The sequence below is a fragment of the Cnephaeus nilssonii genome (assembly GCF_951640355.1).
Source record: "Cnephaeus nilssonii genome assembly, chromosome: 11".
NCBI classification, from domain to species: Eukaryota; Metazoa; Chordata; class Mammalia; order Chiroptera; family Vespertilionidae; genus Cnephaeus; species Cnephaeus nilssonii.
In genome coordinates this window covers 37,432,465-37,450,940 of record NC_137082.1, presented here as the reverse complement: position 1 = coordinate 37,450,940, position 18,476 = coordinate 37,432,465, and the positions used below count along the sequence as shown (strand labels likewise).

At 40.7% G+C, this 18,476-nt stretch overlaps 1 protein-coding gene across 1 annotated transcript in view; it reads left to right on the top strand.

Annotated features, from left to right (window-relative positions):
• Positions 1 to 18,476, top strand: part of NDRG3 (NDRG family member 3) — a 72,812-nt gene that overhangs the window by 39,550 nt on the left and 14,786 nt on the right. Inside the window, exons 4-9 of the mRNA XM_079785024.1 lie at positions 1,721 to 1,826; positions 2,845 to 2,965; positions 5,575 to 5,637; positions 6,814 to 6,874; positions 7,929 to 8,015; positions 11,359 to 11,415. Coding sequence (XP_079641150.1) covers positions 1,721 to 1,826; positions 2,845 to 2,965; positions 5,575 to 5,637; positions 6,814 to 6,874; positions 7,929 to 8,015; positions 11,359 to 11,415 — 495 coding nt within the window. The remainder of the gene's footprint in view (positions 1 to 1,720; positions 1,827 to 2,844; positions 2,966 to 5,574; positions 5,638 to 6,813; positions 6,875 to 7,928; positions 8,016 to 11,358; positions 11,416 to 18,476) is intronic.

The window sequence follows — 18,476 nt, the reverse complement described above, 5'->3', positions numbered from 1 at the left end:
TAATAGAGTTAATGTCTTCCTTCTCAATTTTCTATCATAGCATCTTGTTTATTTCTTTCATAGCATTTATCACAAGCTATTATTATGGGTCAGTTGATTTGTGTGTTTATTGTCTGCCTCCCTGTTAGAACATAATGTCTATGAAAGCAGGGACCATGTCTCTTTTATTCACTGTTTTATCCCCAGAGCTCAGTCCAAGTTTTGGAAGTAGGAGTTCAATAAATAGTTGTTTAATGAATGAGCCTGATTGTGGTGGAGGGAGTTCCTCAATAAGTCTGACATTACTACAAGAGAAATGCTTATACAGTAACAGGAATTTATCTTTCTATTCCTTTCATCCACACCCTATACTTTATTTCATAGCCAATTAGTACACAGTACCTGATTCTCTCCTTCATTTCTTCCCCTTTTCAATCCTTTGAAGAGGAGGTAGTAATAGTAGAGAATGGCAGGGATATTGAGTCACTCATGGTTTGATTTGATAGAAATATCTGCTCTAGCCTGGGGCCTATGATTTGAGATACATTGCTCATCACTTAGCCTAAGATTGTTCTGTGTCCTACATCAGAGAAGAAACCAACACTCTGATGAGATGCATTATTACAAAGGAAATTAAGTTGGAAGCCCCTAGCCTTTGTTGGGATTCTTATTGACAGAGTTAATCTTGTCTTACCTAGTGTAAGACTTTCTGAGATAGGTGTGGATGGCTTTGTCAGCAAAAATTCACTAGGCTAAATATGATAATTTTTTACTTTTGAAAGATACAAACTTTGAAGAAGACTAGAGTAAATTTGTTAACTTATCTACAGTCTCTTTTTTTCCCACCCACCCACTCTTGGTGCTGGTCTTAGCAGCGTTTTGTTCCAGCTTTGTTCAGTTTCTCAGCTTTACTCATTGCTTTGGTTAGGATCCTTTAGGGTACAGGGAACAAGCCCATTCAAACCAGCTTAAACCAGAGACAATCCAGGGATGTCTCTGAAATTAAGCTAAAACCAGGAATTAGAGTAGTGAGAATGCCTAATATAAACTCTCAAGTTTACATCTCTTTCTAGAGAAAAACCAAGCTGAGGGTGGAATCTCTTAGTGCCAATTACAAATTCTCAGGGAAGGAAGCTGACCCAGCATGGACCATATGCCCATCTGACTCCAGTTAGTTGTGGCCATAAGGTTACAGTCTATAAACCTGGCAGCTAAGAGCTACTCCTGTAATGCATGGTGACACTGAAGGGCAGCTCCTAGGAAAGGGGAGAGATTTAGGCACACACCCCATAGGTCTGCTGAACTTACCAGTTGCTGAACGTACATTTACTAGTAGAGGTTCTAAAGTCTCTGGCTTTTTACCCAGTGACTTTACATCTTCTGCTTCCTTAGTTTTGCTTACCATAGGTCTTACTGGCTCCTTACTCAACTTGTTGATCACCTTTCCATAGCCAGTTGCAAATATATTACCAATAGATCCCTGATTTCCCCTACTTAAGGAAGTGAGCTTTGTGGATAAGAAGATACCTATTTTTCTCATTTATTTTTTTGTTGTTTTTCTGAAAGTAATTAGAAAGTAGGAATATTCTGTATAATATAACATCTCTCTGGTATGCTTATAGTTCAGAGATGTGTCCTGCCCCAGCTAGTGGGAAATAGCTGTGAATCAGATATGGTGAAACTTCGGCAACCTGGGAAGTCCATTCTGCCTTTGCTGAGACGTTGCATTCTCTTGTTACAGGAACATGATATAGAAACTCCTCATGGTATGGTCCACGTCACTATAAGAGGCCTACCGAAGGGAAACAGACCAGTTATTCTGACATATCATGACATTGGCCTCAATCGTATGTATTTGATTTTATATCTTCCCTTTATATTATAATATTTAATCTTTGTATATTAAATATATACAAAAGAGATCCTAGTATTAGAACATAGGTTTTCTTCTCTCTGCCTTTACCTTCCCTCTTCACATTAATGGCAGGATTCAAGTTCCCCAGAAATGTGCAGGAGAATGCACTTGGGCGGTACTGGAATTATATCTCACCTCTGTCAGATTTACTAAAGAGCTAAGGTTATATAATGAACTGGTTAAGAAAGTAAAACTGAAGTCAGGGGTTTTTTTGGTCTATACTTCTTTGGTTTTTCATATTTCAAGTTAGAAAATCCAGGGTTTGAATTTAACTTAGTGGTGAACTCTTTAATGAATCGATAAAAGTATTCTTGGTATGGCCTGTCATCAGTGACTTTAAGTGGACTTTTCTAGATGGTAGAATAAGATTCTGGCCCCAGGCACAGGCATGAAGAGTCTCCCTATATATTTTCTTTCGTTTCTCTGGCTTTCAGAGGTGGTCTGCATTTGAGGCTACAGTCTAGTGCTAGAGCTTTTCTGAGAAGTGATTTAATCATGATACTATCAGGTTGGCAATTGAAGCAGCAGCCCCTCCCTTCACCCCAACCCTTTTTTAAAGATGAATGCTCACCGTCTTCCATATGATGAATGTAAGCAGCCCAAGATACTCACTCTAGCCAGGTTCTTGGATATATTAGTGTTTTGTGTCAGATTGAAGAATAAGGTACATGAAAAATGACAGCACTATGGGTATAAGATTATCTTGTGCAGCACCAGGATTGGTTTCTACTTTGTAGACATTGTGAAGTATTGAGAATTATTTTCAAGTCATTGAGATGTCTGGTATTCAGCTTTTAGGGCAGCTTGAATCAGATTGTTCAGACACCTTTTGGTGGGTCAGTGATTCAAAGGCAGTGAAAGGGGATGATTATACGTAATTTTGTGATCAGTAGTGGAAAGTTGGGGACAAATGGAAAGCCTGTGACTTATGAGCATTTTTACTCTTGCAGATAAATCCTGTTTCAATGCGTTCTTTAACTTTGAAGATATGCAAGAGATCACTCAGCACTTTGCTGTCTGTCATGTGGATGCCCCAGGCCAACAGGAAGGTGCACCCTCTTTCCCAACAGGGTAAGGCCATGAGCAAGATCTTTTGGAAGACATGCACTCAGAAAAACAAATGACTGCATGCATTCCAGCTGGATTTTTAAATCCTCACTCGAAGATGTGGATATGTTTTTTGTTGATTTTTGAGAGAGAGAGAAACATCGAAGTGGGAGAAAAACATTGATGAGTTGCATCCCGTGTGCCCCAACTGGGGATCAAACCTGCATCCTTTCGGTGTACAGCACAGCACCCAACCATCTGAGCCACACCGGCCAGGGCCCTTGCCTGCTGATTTTAGCACAGTCTACAGGTTATACTTATCAACCAACTATTCTCATATTCCCTCTCCTTGCCCTGAGAGGACTGTTATATGCAATGTGTTGAGGAAAACTGCATGTTTTTCCATATCCAGAAATGGCTTTCCAAGATGGGAACCTGTCTTCCTGTAATTGGTAGGCAGAAGTGTCTGGAACAGCCATTTCTCACTGTCTTTTATCTGTTCCTTTCCGTCTATTTTATATCTGTCATTTTGTGTTCCTCCCCAACTACCTAGGCCCAAACTCAGATCCCTCTGAGCTTCAAAGAGTATTCCCCACTCTACCTTCCAGTCTGGTGACAGGAATTTGAATATCTGTATAGCCATTTATTCTGAGAATCTGCCCTATCAGGTAGAGGTGCATTTTTATTGGACTTGGAGCTCTCAGCCTCATCCTAAACCTGCTTTGTGTGGCGCAGGGGTCCTCAAACTTTTTAAACGGGGCCAGTTCACTGTCCCTCAGACGGTTGGAGGGCCGGACTATAGTTTAAAAAAAACTATGAACAAATTCCTATGCACACTGCACATATCTTATTTTGAAGTAAAAAAACAAAAGGCAAAAACACCCGCATGTGGCCCGCAGGCCGTAGTTTGAGGATGCCTGGTGTGGCGGAACCAGAGTCTCCCTAACTCTTCCCTGCACAGTATGATTATGGAGAAGACCTTGGGAGGAGGAATGAAAGCACAGGCTGTGGAAAGCTACTTCATCCCACCTCCCTTTACTCATCTCCAGAGCTGCCTTTGCCAGTGAAATAGACCATTGTAGACAAATAATGGCTAATACATATAGTATTTATTTATTTATGTTTTATTTTATTATTCTTATATAGTATTTAAACAGTATTCCTCACACTGCTTTACTTCACACTTATTAAGTCATTTTACAACACTTTGGGTTAGGTTTACTATTAACTACCATTTTACAAGTGAGGAAACTAAGGCCTAGAGATAGTAAGTAACTTGGCCGAGATTCTATAACAAATAAGCAGCAGAGCAGGGATTTAACCCAGGCAGTCTGGCTGCAGAATCCATGCTATGGACTATGTCTAAGTTACTCTGTTTCTCAAACACAAATTGGCCAGTGACCAGTTCATATCCAGTAAGACTTGGATCCCATTCCTTTTTTCTACTTTGTGTTCAAATGGCTAAAAAGTACTTCATCACTTAAATCAGCAATTTTCAACCTTTTTAATCTCATGGCATATATAAACTAATTACTAAAATTCTGCAGCACACCAAAAAATATATATATTTTACTGATCTTACCAAAAATAGGTATAATTTTTAAATACATTTTTATTAATTTCAGAGAGGAATGAAGAGGGGGAGAGAGAGAGAAACATCAATGATGAGAGAGAATCATTGATTGACTGCCTCCTGCACGCTCCCCACTGGGGATTGAGCCCACAAGCTTTGCATGTGCCCTTGACCGGAATCGAACCTGGGATCCTTTAGTCTGCAGGTCGACACTCTATCTACTGAGCCAAACCGTCTAGGGCAATATAGGTATAATTTTAATTTAGTCACAATGGACAGCTATTATTGTGTTGGCTGTTGTAATTTTTTATTTGACAATCAAAGGGAAACAAGGTCAGTGCCCCTGACTAAATAATCAGGTATTACATGTTTTAAAAATTCTTGCAGCACACTGGTTGAAATCGCTGGTTTGTGTTTCAAGCAGAGATCATTGATTCTGTAATCTCTAAATGCTCCCTACTTTTCTCGAATTCCGAGTCTGAATCCATTCCTGGGCATGCTTGATCATTTTAGAATCCATTGGTTCATATCATGAACCAAATTTGAAGGCAATAAAGGAACCTTGTCCTCTGCCCAAGTGAAACAAACAGCATTCATAATGAGGAGCCCATAATTTGTGACTATGCTTAGGCCCAGTAAAGCTTTGTTTCCTTTTGTTTTCAGCTGCCTAGAAATAAGCAGCAGACCAAGAGCTACTTCCTGAATTGATACTTCCTGTTGGAAGTTTACTGTTCCTGAAACCCAACTGAAGTGATTGTTAGAGATTTGGAAATACTCTGAGAGAGAGAGCCATATTACCTGTTCTTTTCAAATGGCTTCCTCTGATCCAGGAGACTGCTCTCGAGGATATAGAAATGTGGGTTCTCTAACCTTCTGTTTAGCATGGCAGACATAGGGAGTCACATATCATGCCACAATCATTTCCAGACTCCACATCACCTCCTTTGAACCTTTGGTGAAGGAAATGCTTTTATCTAAGAACGCTGTACTTTTCTAGCTGTTCTTGTAATTGGAAAATGTGGGTGCATTCTAATTCAGAAGTTATCCTTCTGGATTTCAGGTACCAGTACCCCACAATGGATGAGCTAGCTGAAATGCTTCCTTCTGTTCTTACCCACTTAAGGTAGGTTCATTCTCACCCTGTTTTGTGTGTGTGTTTTTAATTCTCACACAAGAATATGTTTTTATTGATTTCTTTTGAGAGAGAGAGAAACATTGATCAGTTGCTTCCTGTATGTACCGACCAGGGATCAAACTGGCAACCTTTTTGTGCACAGAATGATGCTCCAACCAACTGAGCCACCCGGCCAGAACCTCTCATACAGTTTTTAAGGACTTTCTACTATGTGACAGACCTAGGGAATATGATGATGAGCAAAACAGCATAGGCACGACCCTTGTGAAGCTTACATCTTAGTGGAGGAAATAATTAAGCAAATAATCACAACTTAAGCTGTAGAAAATGTCAGTGGGGGTGTTGTGATAGAGAATAATATCAGGATCTACATAGATAAGGCTAGTTGGGGAATGCCTCTCTAAGAAGGTATCATCTAGCCTGGGACTTAAAGGATAGACAGGAGAGCCAGGACAAGAGGAGTTCAGACAGAAGGATGGTTATGTCCAAAAGTCCTAGACCAAGTAAGCAAGTGGGAGAAAGGCATGTGGTGAAATTTGAGAAATAGACAAGGACCAAATTACATAGGTCTTATGGATCAGTTAAGAATTTGGGATTTTATTCAAAAGACAAAGAAAAAATACTGAAGGCTTTTAACCAGGAGAGTGATAATCTAATTTGGTCTTTTTAAATGACCTCTCTAGATGTGTAAATTGAGCATCAATAATGCCATTTGCATTTTTTTTTAAAGGATTACTCTGGCTGTGGAGAAAATGAATTGGAAAGAAATGAAAGAAAAAGCAGAGAGATAGTTGAACTATTATAACAATCAAGCTTGATACTGAACATTGGGGGTTGGGGGGGGCACAGATGGAAATACTTTGAAGGTAGATTATATTGGACTTGATGGGTTAGATATAGAGGTGACAGGAAAGTGAGCTGTCAAGGATGACTCCCAGCCAGATTTTAGTCATTTCATTTAACCCTTAAAGTCAGCTTAGAAGTAAATGGTCATATCTTTGTTTTATAGATGGAGAACTGAGGCTCAGAAAGTAAAGAAATTTGACCAAATTCTATATCTGATAAGCATCAGGGCCAGGATTTGAACCTAGTTGTATTCTTTTTCCGTTTGTCATGCTACCTTCAAGTGAGTTAACCCTGTCAATATTTCTGTGTTTCATTCAGTGTGAAAAGCATCATTGGGATTGGAGTTGGAGCTGGAGCTTATATCCTCAGCAAATTTGCAGTAAGTACATGGAAGATTAGTCTCAGTACCCTTGAGACAGTGCCTAGATCACAGCTCTTACTGCTGTGTTAAGTGATCAGGTACTATTGCTTGTCTTATGTCAGTTTTTAAATAAATTTTGTCAGCTCCAGGTGCAGTTTGTATAAAGCCTTGCTTCATGTTTATAGTACCTGAAAGATCACAAATGAGGGCAGTACATCATTAATAAAAAGTAATTTTTAGAGAATACTTATGATAGAATTTTGTATAGCCATTAAAATTTTATAAGAAGAGCTTGTAATTATGTGATTCACATATACTAAAATGTTAAAATTAAAATACAGGTTCACATAAAATTTGTCATATGCATAGGAAAGGACTAGAAGGAAATATACCAAAATATTGACAGGGATTGATGTTGTGTGGTAAGATAATATGAAATTTTGTTTCCTGCTTTTTATAATTTTTCTGTTTATCAAATTTTCCATAGTGTGCATAATCAGTGTAATCAGAGGAGGGAAAGTAAGCTAGAGGGTTTTGAGTTTACATAGAAATGTTCCTATTGATTTTTATTTAAGAAACTTTTTTCAAGTGCCTCCTAGGTGAGAGGACAGTCTTCTTTGGATGGTATATCACCTATTCATGTGTTTTAAAAAAACACCTTAAGAAGCCCCTATTGGGAATAAAGGTATATGAATGTGAAATAGCCAGTTTAAGCCTCATCAGCCCCTTATGCCAAGTAGTTCCAAGGGCACTTCCCCCAGCAGGGAAGACCTACCAGGAGCTAATCAACTGCAGAGATACCAGGTGCCTTCCTCTGCTGTAGAAATCTATGTCTCTCCCAGGGATCCTTGCAAGGCAAGACTATTTGACACAATTTTAAGAAACTGGTTTTCCAGGTGCTAAGCCAGATTTAAAGACCTATTTTTCTGAATAGCCTCCCTTACACCTCTCAGAAGTCTTACTTTCAAATCTGCATTAAGGCATAATAAAAATTAATTAACCCTGCTCCATTATTTTTGGGAGTATGCTGGGAGTGGAACTTTGATACTGTTGTCTTTGTCTTCTTTTTCAGCTCAATTATCCAGAGCTTGTGGAAGGCCTTGTGCTCATTAACGTTGACCCTTGTGCTAAAGGCTGGATTGACTGGGCAGCTTCCAAAGTAAGCACCAAATGGTGTCTGTTGGCTTATCTCTTGGTCCCTTCTCAGAATGACTTACCTGTTTTATTTTTATTTTTTCATTGAGGGATATACAGTTAAGGGCAAGAAGTTTTAAATACACAACTTGATAAATGTTTACATTTGTAATCATACCCAATCAATATGCAGAATAATTCCAGCTCTGTTCTTAATGCTTCCTTTCCCCAAAATAACTGTTACTCTGACTTCAACCACCATAGATTGGCTTTATCTATTCTTTTTTTTTAAATATATTTTTATTGATATCAGAGAGGAACAGAGAGGGAGAGAGATAGAAACATCAATGATGAGAGAGAATCATTGATCAGCTGCCTCCTGCACAATCCCTACTGGGGATCGAGTCTGCAACCAAGGCATGTGCCTTGACCAGGAATCGAACTGTGACCCCCCCTGGTTCACAGGTTGACGCTCAACCACTGAGCCACACCGGTCAGGCAAGCTTTATCTATTTTTAGACTTCATATAATAATACTCAAATAATGTATTCTTTTGTATCTAGTTTTTTAAATTCATTATTGTCGGTCTCATTTATGTTGTGTGTAGCAGTTCTTTTTAATTGTTGTTTAGAAGTCTGTTGTGTGAATTGTTATGTGGTTACTATGAATAAAGCTCCTGTACACATTCTTTTATCTGTCTTTCATGGACATACACATTCATTTCATTTGGATCTGTATCTAAGAGTGGAATTGCTGGGTCATAGGGCAATTGTCTGTTTAGTTTTAGTAGATAACTGCCAATGTTCCAAAGTATTTGGCCAATTTACATATCAGTAATGCGTGAAAGTTCATTATTCCATATACTCCCCACATTTGATAGTTTATTTATTTATTTTTAACTTATTGATTGATTTCACAAAGAAAGAGAGAAAGAAACATCAACTTGGTTTTCCATGTATTTATGCATTCATTGGTTGATTCCTGTATGTGCCCTGACCAGAACCCGAAACCTTGGCATATTGAGGATAGTCCTTTTAATTTTTATAAAAGATGAGTAGTTTTATTTGTAATACTAATTTGTTTTTATATGGTATCCAAAAGCAAAATAGCTTTCATTATTAAACAGTTTTTATTTATTTATTTTTATTTTTTAAAATATATTTTTATTGATTTCAGGGAGGAAGGAAGAGGGAGAGAGAGATAGAAACATCCATGATAAGAGAAAATCATGGATCGGCTGCCTCCTGCAAGTCCCCCACTGGGGATTGAGCCCACAACCCCGGCATGTGCCCTTGACCGGAATCGAACCTCGGACCTTTCAGTTCACAGGCTGACGCTCTATCCACTGAGCCAAACCGGCTAGGGCTAAACAGTTTTTAATTGTAGCATCTATTAAATTTTAAGCTGTGCTTATGGGTAAATAAACCTTTTTTTTTTGGGGGGGGGGAGGGTTGTTTTGTCTTTTTTAATCTTCACCTGAGAATATGCTTATTGATTTGAGAGAGAGAGACACACAACAATGTGAGAGAGAAACATTGATGGGTTGCCTCTCATATGCACCTCAACCTGGGTATGTGCCTTGACCAGGAATCCAACCAGCAACCTTTTTGGTGTACAGGATGACGCTCCAACCAACAGAACCATCTGGCCAGGGCAAAACTGGGTTTTAATTTGTATTTCCCTAAGGGCCCATGATGTCGAACACCTTTTTTAAAACTTACTGGCCATTTGAATATCATTTTATGATGTGACCATTCAAATCTTTTACCCTTTTTTTAAAAATTATTATTAAATTGGGTTGCTGGTCTTTTTCCTATTGATCTATGAGAGTTTCTTGCATATTCTACATATGAATCCTTTGCTGGTTGCATGTAAATCTCTTCTCCCAATCTATGGTTTACATTTTCACTCTGTTGTTGTTATTAATTCTCACCCGAGGATATTTTTCCATTGATTTTTTTAGAGAGAGTGGAAGGGAGAGGGAGAGACAGAGAGAAACATCAATATCAATGTGAGAGAAACACATCGATTGGTTGCCTCCTGACCAGGGCCAGAGAACCTGCAGCCGAGGTACTTGCCCGTGACTGGAATCGAACCCAGCACCTTTCAGTCTGACAGGCTGAGGCTCTATCAACTGAGCCAAATCGACTAGGGCTGTGGTCAGCAAACTGCAGCTCGCGAGCCACATGCGGCTCTTTGGCCCCTTGAGTGTGGCTCTTCCACAAAATACCACGGCCTGGGCGAGTCTATTTTGAAGAAGTGGCGTTAGAAGAAGTTTAAGTTTAAAAAATTTGACTCTCAAAAGAAATTTCAATCGTTGTACTGTTGATATTTGGCTCTGTTGACTAATGAGTTTGCCGAGCACTGGACTAGGGCACGTTTTCACTCTAATGAGTGAAATTAATGAATGAGCCACTCTCTTTAATGAACCCAAATAGTTTAACCTGTGCTACTGCTCTCAAAGATGTGTGCATTGTCGTGTTTGCTATCTGAAAAATGAAGGTATTTGCTATCTAGATAGAATTCTAATATCTTTTAGAGATAGAAAGCTACAGGATATGCTAATGACCTTACAAATATAAACAATCTCAACAACAACCAGAGAGATAAAAGGGATAAGTATCGTTTTGAAATGGAAAAAATTAGGAGAAAAACGTGGAAAATGCAAGAACATTCAGTAAACACAGCAGTTTCCTCTCACTCCCTGAAACTAAGACAAACAAAAACTGGAAGAAATAAATTTGTTTCTGTCCCTTGGATGGCTTGGGAGTGGTTGTAAGTCAATTTTTATTATCCATAAAAATCCAGTGTAAATACAAAACATACAGGCAGGAATGAAGTAACTAATAGCTGTGACTTCTTGGTCTTAAATTTTCAAAGAAGTTATGGCCCCATTTCTTCCAGCCACTGACTTCAAATAAGATTATATTATTACTCTAGGAGACACTTCATTTTTTCCTGACTTGTTTCTTGTTTTCAAGTGTATTGAAAGCACCATCTCATGAAAATATGTGAGTCCGGCTGGTGTGGCTCAGAGGTTGAGTGTCAACCCAGGAACCAAGAGATTGTTGGTTTGATTCCCAGTCAGGGCACATGCTCAGATTCCAGGCTCAATCCCCAATAGGGGGCGTACAGGAGGCAGCAGGTCAATTATTTTTTCTCATCATTGATGTTTCTATCTCTCCCGCTCCCTCTTTCTCTCTAAAAAAACAAAAAACAAAAACATATTTTAAAGAAAATATGTAACACTGATTGTGGTTTTGTTTGTTAGAGAATAATATATATACAGTACATTGCACTGATTTTAAGTGGACAGCTTGATAAATTTGTTTATATACTTACACCCTTGACACAATTTTTCTTTTTAGATCTCAGGCTTGACAACCAATGTTGTGGACATTATTTTGGCTCATCACTTTGGGCAGGTAAGTGCCTATTCCGGGCAGGAGAGCTGTGTTTATTGGCTTGCATGCAAAGAAGGGGTTTACCTCAGGAAAGAAGGGTGCCTTAGAATTCACCTGATCCTAGTGGTGACACTTCCAGTGCAGTGTGAGATGCATGTGACCCAGGAAAGTCCAGTCTTAAAGAAAAAGGTAACTCAATGCCACATGGCTCTTGGCATTTGGAGAGAGATGAGTAAAGGCATCCCCCCCACCTTCCCACACACTTACTTGTTCCCTGTAAGCAGCATGCCATCTGTAAATGTTTGACAACATCACGTGCCTCACCAAACATCTTTAGAGCCATAAGTCAGTCTGGGAAAGGCTTCACAGAAATAGAAATTTCAGAGAAAAAAGAAACCAAGAAATGTTAATGCTAAAAGAACCTTAGAGGTTGTCTTGTTCAATTCCCATGTTTTACTGGTGAGGAAACTGAAGTCTCCAGAGGAAATTACATGGATAACAGAGAGACGGGCCCCAGTTCTCTTTTCAGAGAGAGAAGTGAATTGAAAAATACAATTCTAACAGCAATTACAGTGTGTGTTTTTTCTACACCTCCAAGCAATTCTCAGATACCAGCTGAGTCTCCTACAATTCAACTTAATTATGACACTATCTGCCTGGAGATATTGTCAGATCTCACAGCTTAAGGGATCAGTCCTACAAGACTGCACTACCACCCCTCTTCACCCCTACTTCAGACACCAGACACAAGTCCAGGTTGTCCCCCATGCTTCTGATGGACCAGCTATAGGTCATAGGTTCCAACAACCCCCTCTTTGAGTTCAATTAATTTGCTAGGGCAGCTCACAGAACTCAGAGAAATATTTTAGTTTCTTGGTTACTGGTTTATTTTTAAAGGATATAACTCCAGTATAGTCAGGTGGAAGAGATGCATAGGGCATGGTAAGTGGAAAGAGGCAAGGAGCTTCCATACCTTCTTCAGAACTCGCCCCTCTCTCAGAGCCTCCACATGTTCACAAACCTGGAAGCTCATTGAACCTTGTCTTTTTAGGGTTTCTGAAGGCTTCATTGCAGTTGTGATTGATTAAATCATTGGTCATTATATATGGAACTCGATCTCTAGTCCCCACCTCTCTCCCCAGAGGTCAGGGGGTGAGACTAAAAGTTCACTAGATTGGTTTCCCTGGCAACCAGCCCCCATCCAGCAGTTACTTAGGGGCTTTCCTAGTCACTTTATTAACATAACAATACACATTACCTGCTCTTTTTACTTCTGAAATTCCTAGGGTTTAGGAGCTCTGTGCCAGGGACAGAATGTAAACCAATAATATGTTTCTTATTATAAATCCCAATATCACAGGTGACCTAGGAAGCAGTGAGGGAATAAAGAGCAATAAGGTTAGGAAACTGTGAGGTATCTGGAATGGGGAGATGAGAAAAAATAAGTAGGAGTAGTAGTCTCTGTGTTGGAAGGAAAATGATAGATGGGGAGAAAACTAGCATTACTGAGTACTCATTATATGTAAAGCACTTTGATGAGTACTTTAAGGTACAAACTCAGTTATTTTTCACATAGTTCTATTAGATTTATTTATTTATTTTAATATATTTTTATTGATTTCAGAGAGGATGGAAGAGGGAGAGAGAGATAGAAACATCCATGATGAGAATCATGAATTGGCTGCCTCCTTAAAGTCCCCCACTGGGGATCAAGCCCTCAACCCGGGCATATGCCCTTGACCAGAATCCAACCTGGGACCTTTCAGTTCACAGGCCTATGCTCTATCCACTGAGCCAAACCGGCTAGGGCCTATTAGATTTATTTTAAGATGGAGAAACTGAGGGCCAGAGAGGGAACATAACTTGCCACTATTATCCAGATAGAAGTGGTTTGAATCCAGGTCAGATTAACTCCAAAGTTAATAATCTTTTTTTTTAATATGTTTTTATGGATTTTAGAGGGAGAGGAAGGAAGAGGGACAGAAAGATAGAAACATCTATCGCTACCTCCTGCATGCCCCGTACTGGAGATTAAGCCTGAAACCTGGGCATGTGCCCTGACTGCATGGGTCCACACTCAATCACTGCACCACATCGGCTGGGCTTTCTGTTATTTAGATTATATTTTATCAAAGTTACAAATTCACATATCTTTTAGAGTAGAGAAGTTCTACAGAGTTTATTACAACGAATCTGCCTCCATATTGCTTTCTTTTTAATTGAGGTATAATTTACATAAAGGGGAAAAAATCATAAGTACATCACATTGACTTTTATATACATACTAGAGGCCCGGTGCACAAATTCATGCACCAGTGGAGTTCCTCCGCCTGGCCTCCAGGATCGGGCCAAAACCGGCTCTCCGACATCCCCCGAGGGGTCCCAGATTGTGAGAAGATGCAGGCCAGGCTGAGGGACCCCACCGGTGCATAATCGGGGCCGGGGAGAGACCACGGGAGTGCTCCAAGGTGTGTCTGGCACATCTCGCTCAGTCCTGATCCCTGGCAGCAAGCTAACCTACCACTCGGAGCGTTTATCCCTTGGTGGTCAGTGCACATCATAGCGACTGGTTGACCTGTCAACTGTCTGTCCCCTGGTGGTCAGTGCACGTCATAGCAAGCAGTTGAGCAGCCTTAACATATCCTCCTATCTAATAAAAGAGTAATATGCAAATTGACTGTACCTCCACTACACCCACAAGCCATGCCCACCAGCTGGGTCTTGGGTCTTCTATTGATAGGTTTGGGGCATGCTGACTCCAGCTGCTGCTTGTTTAAGAGATTTTAGCAAAGTCTGAGCCAGGACAGCAATTCATATGGAAAAGCGGTTGCAAACAGTTTGGGTGGGACTGCAAATTGAATGTGGCCGGGTGTCGGGGAATCACCAGGGCAGAGAACAGTGTGGGCTACTCTGATGGCAGCTCTGTGACTGGGAAGTCCCAGCACAGGAACAGTGACTCTGTGTGCACCCTGTCTGGGAGAAAGCTGACTCCTGAGTTCCTGCCCAGATGCCAGACAGTCCAGTTTCTCCCCATATGTCCCTGGATTCCCCCAAAGCCACCACCCAGCACTGGAACTCAGAGGAAGCTGGACAGTGTAAGTTTGTGTGCCAGCCCTTTAAGAGGAACACCTGGGAATCCAGCAGCCTCCATGTCGTCCCAGCTGGCTTTTACAGCCCAAAGTTTATGGGGACTTCTCTTCCCAGCTCTGGAACCCTGGGCTTGGGGTCTGGTGTGGGGCTGGGACCCCCTGCTTTTCATGGGAGGCCTTGGAGATAACCCTACTGATTAAAGAAATGCCACATGTGGGTGTCGGACCAGCCTGTTCCATACCTCTGCCTCTTCTACCATCTCAATGCACTTTCTTTTCTTAATATTTTTATTTTTATTGATTTCAGAGAGGAAAGGAGAAGGAGAGAGAGAGATAGAAACATCAGTGATGAGAGAGAATCATTGATTGGCTACCTCCTGCACACCCCCTACTGTGGATCGAGCCTGCAACCCAGGCATGTGCCCTTGACCAGAATTGAACCCTTCAGTCCACAGGCTGATGCTCTATCCGCTGAGCCAAACCAGCTAGGGCAATGCATTTTCTTTTTTCTTCTCTAGTTGTAGGACTTCCACTCAGCCAGATTTCAGGCAGTTCTGAATGACGGTTGTTCTGTATTTTAGTTGTAATTTTGATGTGGTTGTGGGAGGCAGCAAGTACAGGTGTTTACCTACACCACCATCTTGGTTCTCCCTCTCTTTTCATTTTAATGATGGTTTCTTTTGCTGTTCAGAAGCTTTTTAATTTGATGTAGTCCCATTTGTTTATTTTTGTCTATGTTTCTCTTGCCCTAGGACCGTGGTCGGCAAACTGCGGCTCGTGAGCCACATGCAGCTCTTCGGCCCCTTGAGTATGGCTCTTCCACAAAATACCACGGCCTGGGCGAGTCTGTTTTGAAGAAGTGGCGTTAAAAGAAGTTTAAGTTTAAAAAATTTGGCTCTCAAAAGAAATTTCAATCGTTGTACTGTTGATGTTTGGCTCTGTTGACTAATGAGTTTGCCGACCACTGTCCTAGGAGATGTATCAGCGAAAATTCTGCTTATGTGAGATGTCTACGATTTTACTGCCTGTGTTTTCTTCTAGGATTTTTAATCAAGTCTGCTAAGTGAGTGATTAGTTTTCCTTCTGTTTTCCCACTTTTAAAATGTTATTGCTGTTTTCACTTTTCCTATTCGTTCTTATGAGTTTATGATTGAAAAATATTTTTTTTATTTTTCTTGAAGAAGTAAAGCTGTATTTTAATCTAACATCTTTAATTAGAATTCTCAAATATCATGATCTTTGCACTACATAATAGTGGGTAGTGTAGTTACTTTCCTGAAGACATAGCATTTTTGGTTTTGACTGTAGACCTTAAAAACCAGTTCACAGACTTCACAAAATTCTATTCTTAGTGCACTGGGGTAGACAAAGGTGTATAATATATGGCCCTTGTACTCCAGGAGCTTACCCTGTGGGTAGAGGAGATATATATATCTCCTCGGAGCGTCTATCCTCCTGGTTCATAGGTTGCCGACTGGGCACATATATAATGTGTGTTTAATTAAAAATGTGTAAGGTCATAGGCAATAGGTTGTCACAAGGCTGATAGTAAGCGAATGTTTGTATTGCTTTGAAATAGAAACAAATAAGGTTTTTAAACATGAATAATCTCATCTTCTCTAATAGAAAAAACCCACAGTGATACCCCCTTTTTTAATCTATCACATTAGCAAAAATTAAAGAGTGATTGTTTGTACTAGTCAGGCGTGTGGGAAAACAGGTAGTTTTAATAAATGAGACAGCTCCAAATGTCCTAATAAGGAATGACCCCTGCCATACTTTTAAGTGGAAAAGCAGTGTGTAAAATAATAAGTCTAACAATTTGTATTTTTTTAAAAGGTAGGTGGGTGGAGGTCAATCCTCTCTAATAAAATGGTAATATGCAAATTAACCATCACTCCGCTACATAAGCCACGCCCACCAGCCAATCAGGACGAGTATGCAAATTAACCCCCAATCCAAGATGGCTACAGCCACAGAGAGCAAGGTTTCCCAGGTAACAGAGGAAGCCAAGCTTTCCATAGCCGTTGCAGGCCTAAGCCTCCACTCAAGCTACAAAGTTTCAATTATAGAAGGTAAACAAATTCAAACAAATGGCGGCAGAATGGAGCTTGAGAGAGCAGGCCAGAGTTGCCGGTGGCAACAGGGGAAGCAAAGCTTTCCGCACACCCTGGCCGGGCGCACCCTCTTAAGGCTACAAAGTTTCAATTGTAGAAGGTGAATTAACTGCCACAGAAATGGCTGCCGCCCCAGGCTACAAAGTTTCCATTGTAGAAGGAAAATAAATTCCAGATACCAGGGCTTCCCCTTGGGTTGCCAGGGGGCGTGGCCGGCCTACAAACCACCACAGGCCCCTCGCTCAGGCCGCCCCACACCCCAAGGGAACCCCCACCCTTATCTGTGACACCCTTCAGGGCAAACCAGCTGGCCCCCACCCCTGCACCAGGCCTCTATCCTATTTAATAAAAGAGTAATATGCAGATTGATCATCACTGCAACACACAATATGGCTGCCCCCATGTGGTCAAAGATCCTGCCCCCATGTGGACACAAGATGGCCACTACAAGATGACCAGCAGGAGAGGGCAGTTGGGAGGCAGCCAGCCTGCAAGGGAGGGCAGTTGTGAGGGACCAGGCCTGCAAGGGAGGGCAGTTGTGAGGGACCAGGCCTGCAAGGGAGGGTAGTTGAGAGGGATCAGGCTTGCAAGGGAGGGCAGTTGGAGGTGATAAACCCTGCAGGAGAGGGCATTTAGGGGTGACCAGGCTGGCAGAGGAGGGAAGCTGGGGGCAAACAGGCTGGCAGCAGAGTGGTTAGGGGGTGATCAGGCTGGCAGGCAGAAGCGGTTAGGGGCAATCAGGAAGGCAGGCAGGCAAGCAGTTGGGAGCCAGCAGTCCTGGATTGTGAGAGGGATGTCCCAGATTGGAGAGCGTACAGGCTGGGCTGAGGGACAACCCCCCACCGTGCACGAATTTCGTGCACCGGGCTTCTAGTTTATACATAACAGCTTTGCCTAAGAAGTTCTGTTAGTACTTAAGCCAGTTTTACTTTTTTTTTTTTTTTTCAGTTTTACTTCTTTTATATCAGTATCATTTCTTCCCTTTTTTATCTCCAACTTTGCTACTCAAGTTCCTCTCCAGACCTTCAAGGGGGAGCTGGAGATAACTTCATCTCTAATTATTGTATGCTTCATTTATTGTTTACTTTTCTTACTATAATACCTTTATTATTGACCAAGTTTCCTTGGAGTGATTCCAGTGCAGTTCAGCTTCAGGTAGACGGATCCATTTGGTCAGTTTCCAACAGTATTCTTGGCTCACTTCACCCATATGACAGTGAGAAGGCAAACAAATGTTGTCTTTATCTCTCTCTCTCTCCCAAGGATTGCTGGTGACCTTTACACACTGCCCTGGATTAAATGATTCTCTTGCTGTTCCTGATGCATTTTTTCCTTCTAATGCAAACATTTTCCCTCTGCTTAAAACTGCTTACTGGGGTGTGTGTGTGTGTGTGTGTGTGTGTGTGTGTACGTACACATATGTACATATATGCTTATGTACCCAAGAATCTGGCAACTTGTTCTGATGGTCTCCGAGAAGGCCAGCAAGAGGACCATTGGGCAATGGGTGGTAGGGAGGGAGACTCACTTCTTACTGTGTATGCCATTTTGTTTCTTTTGAGTTTTATACCTTTAATAGTGTTGGTAATAAGATTAAATTATAAATTGACTTAGTAAGATATCAAATGGAATGTAATATATAACTCTATAATGTATATTATTAAATGATGTATATAAATAGTAATATACTGGTTATGTCAGTTAAGATATAGGTAAGTTAATTATGCAGATTTATGGCTATTAAGAGAAGTGCTACTTTCCATTTATTTTAACTTTACAGTTCATATAACTTTTCTTATATAATCCTTAAAACAGCCCTGTAACTGGTTATTATCTTCATTTTACAGACACTGTCTCTGTTTTTATGAGAAATGGC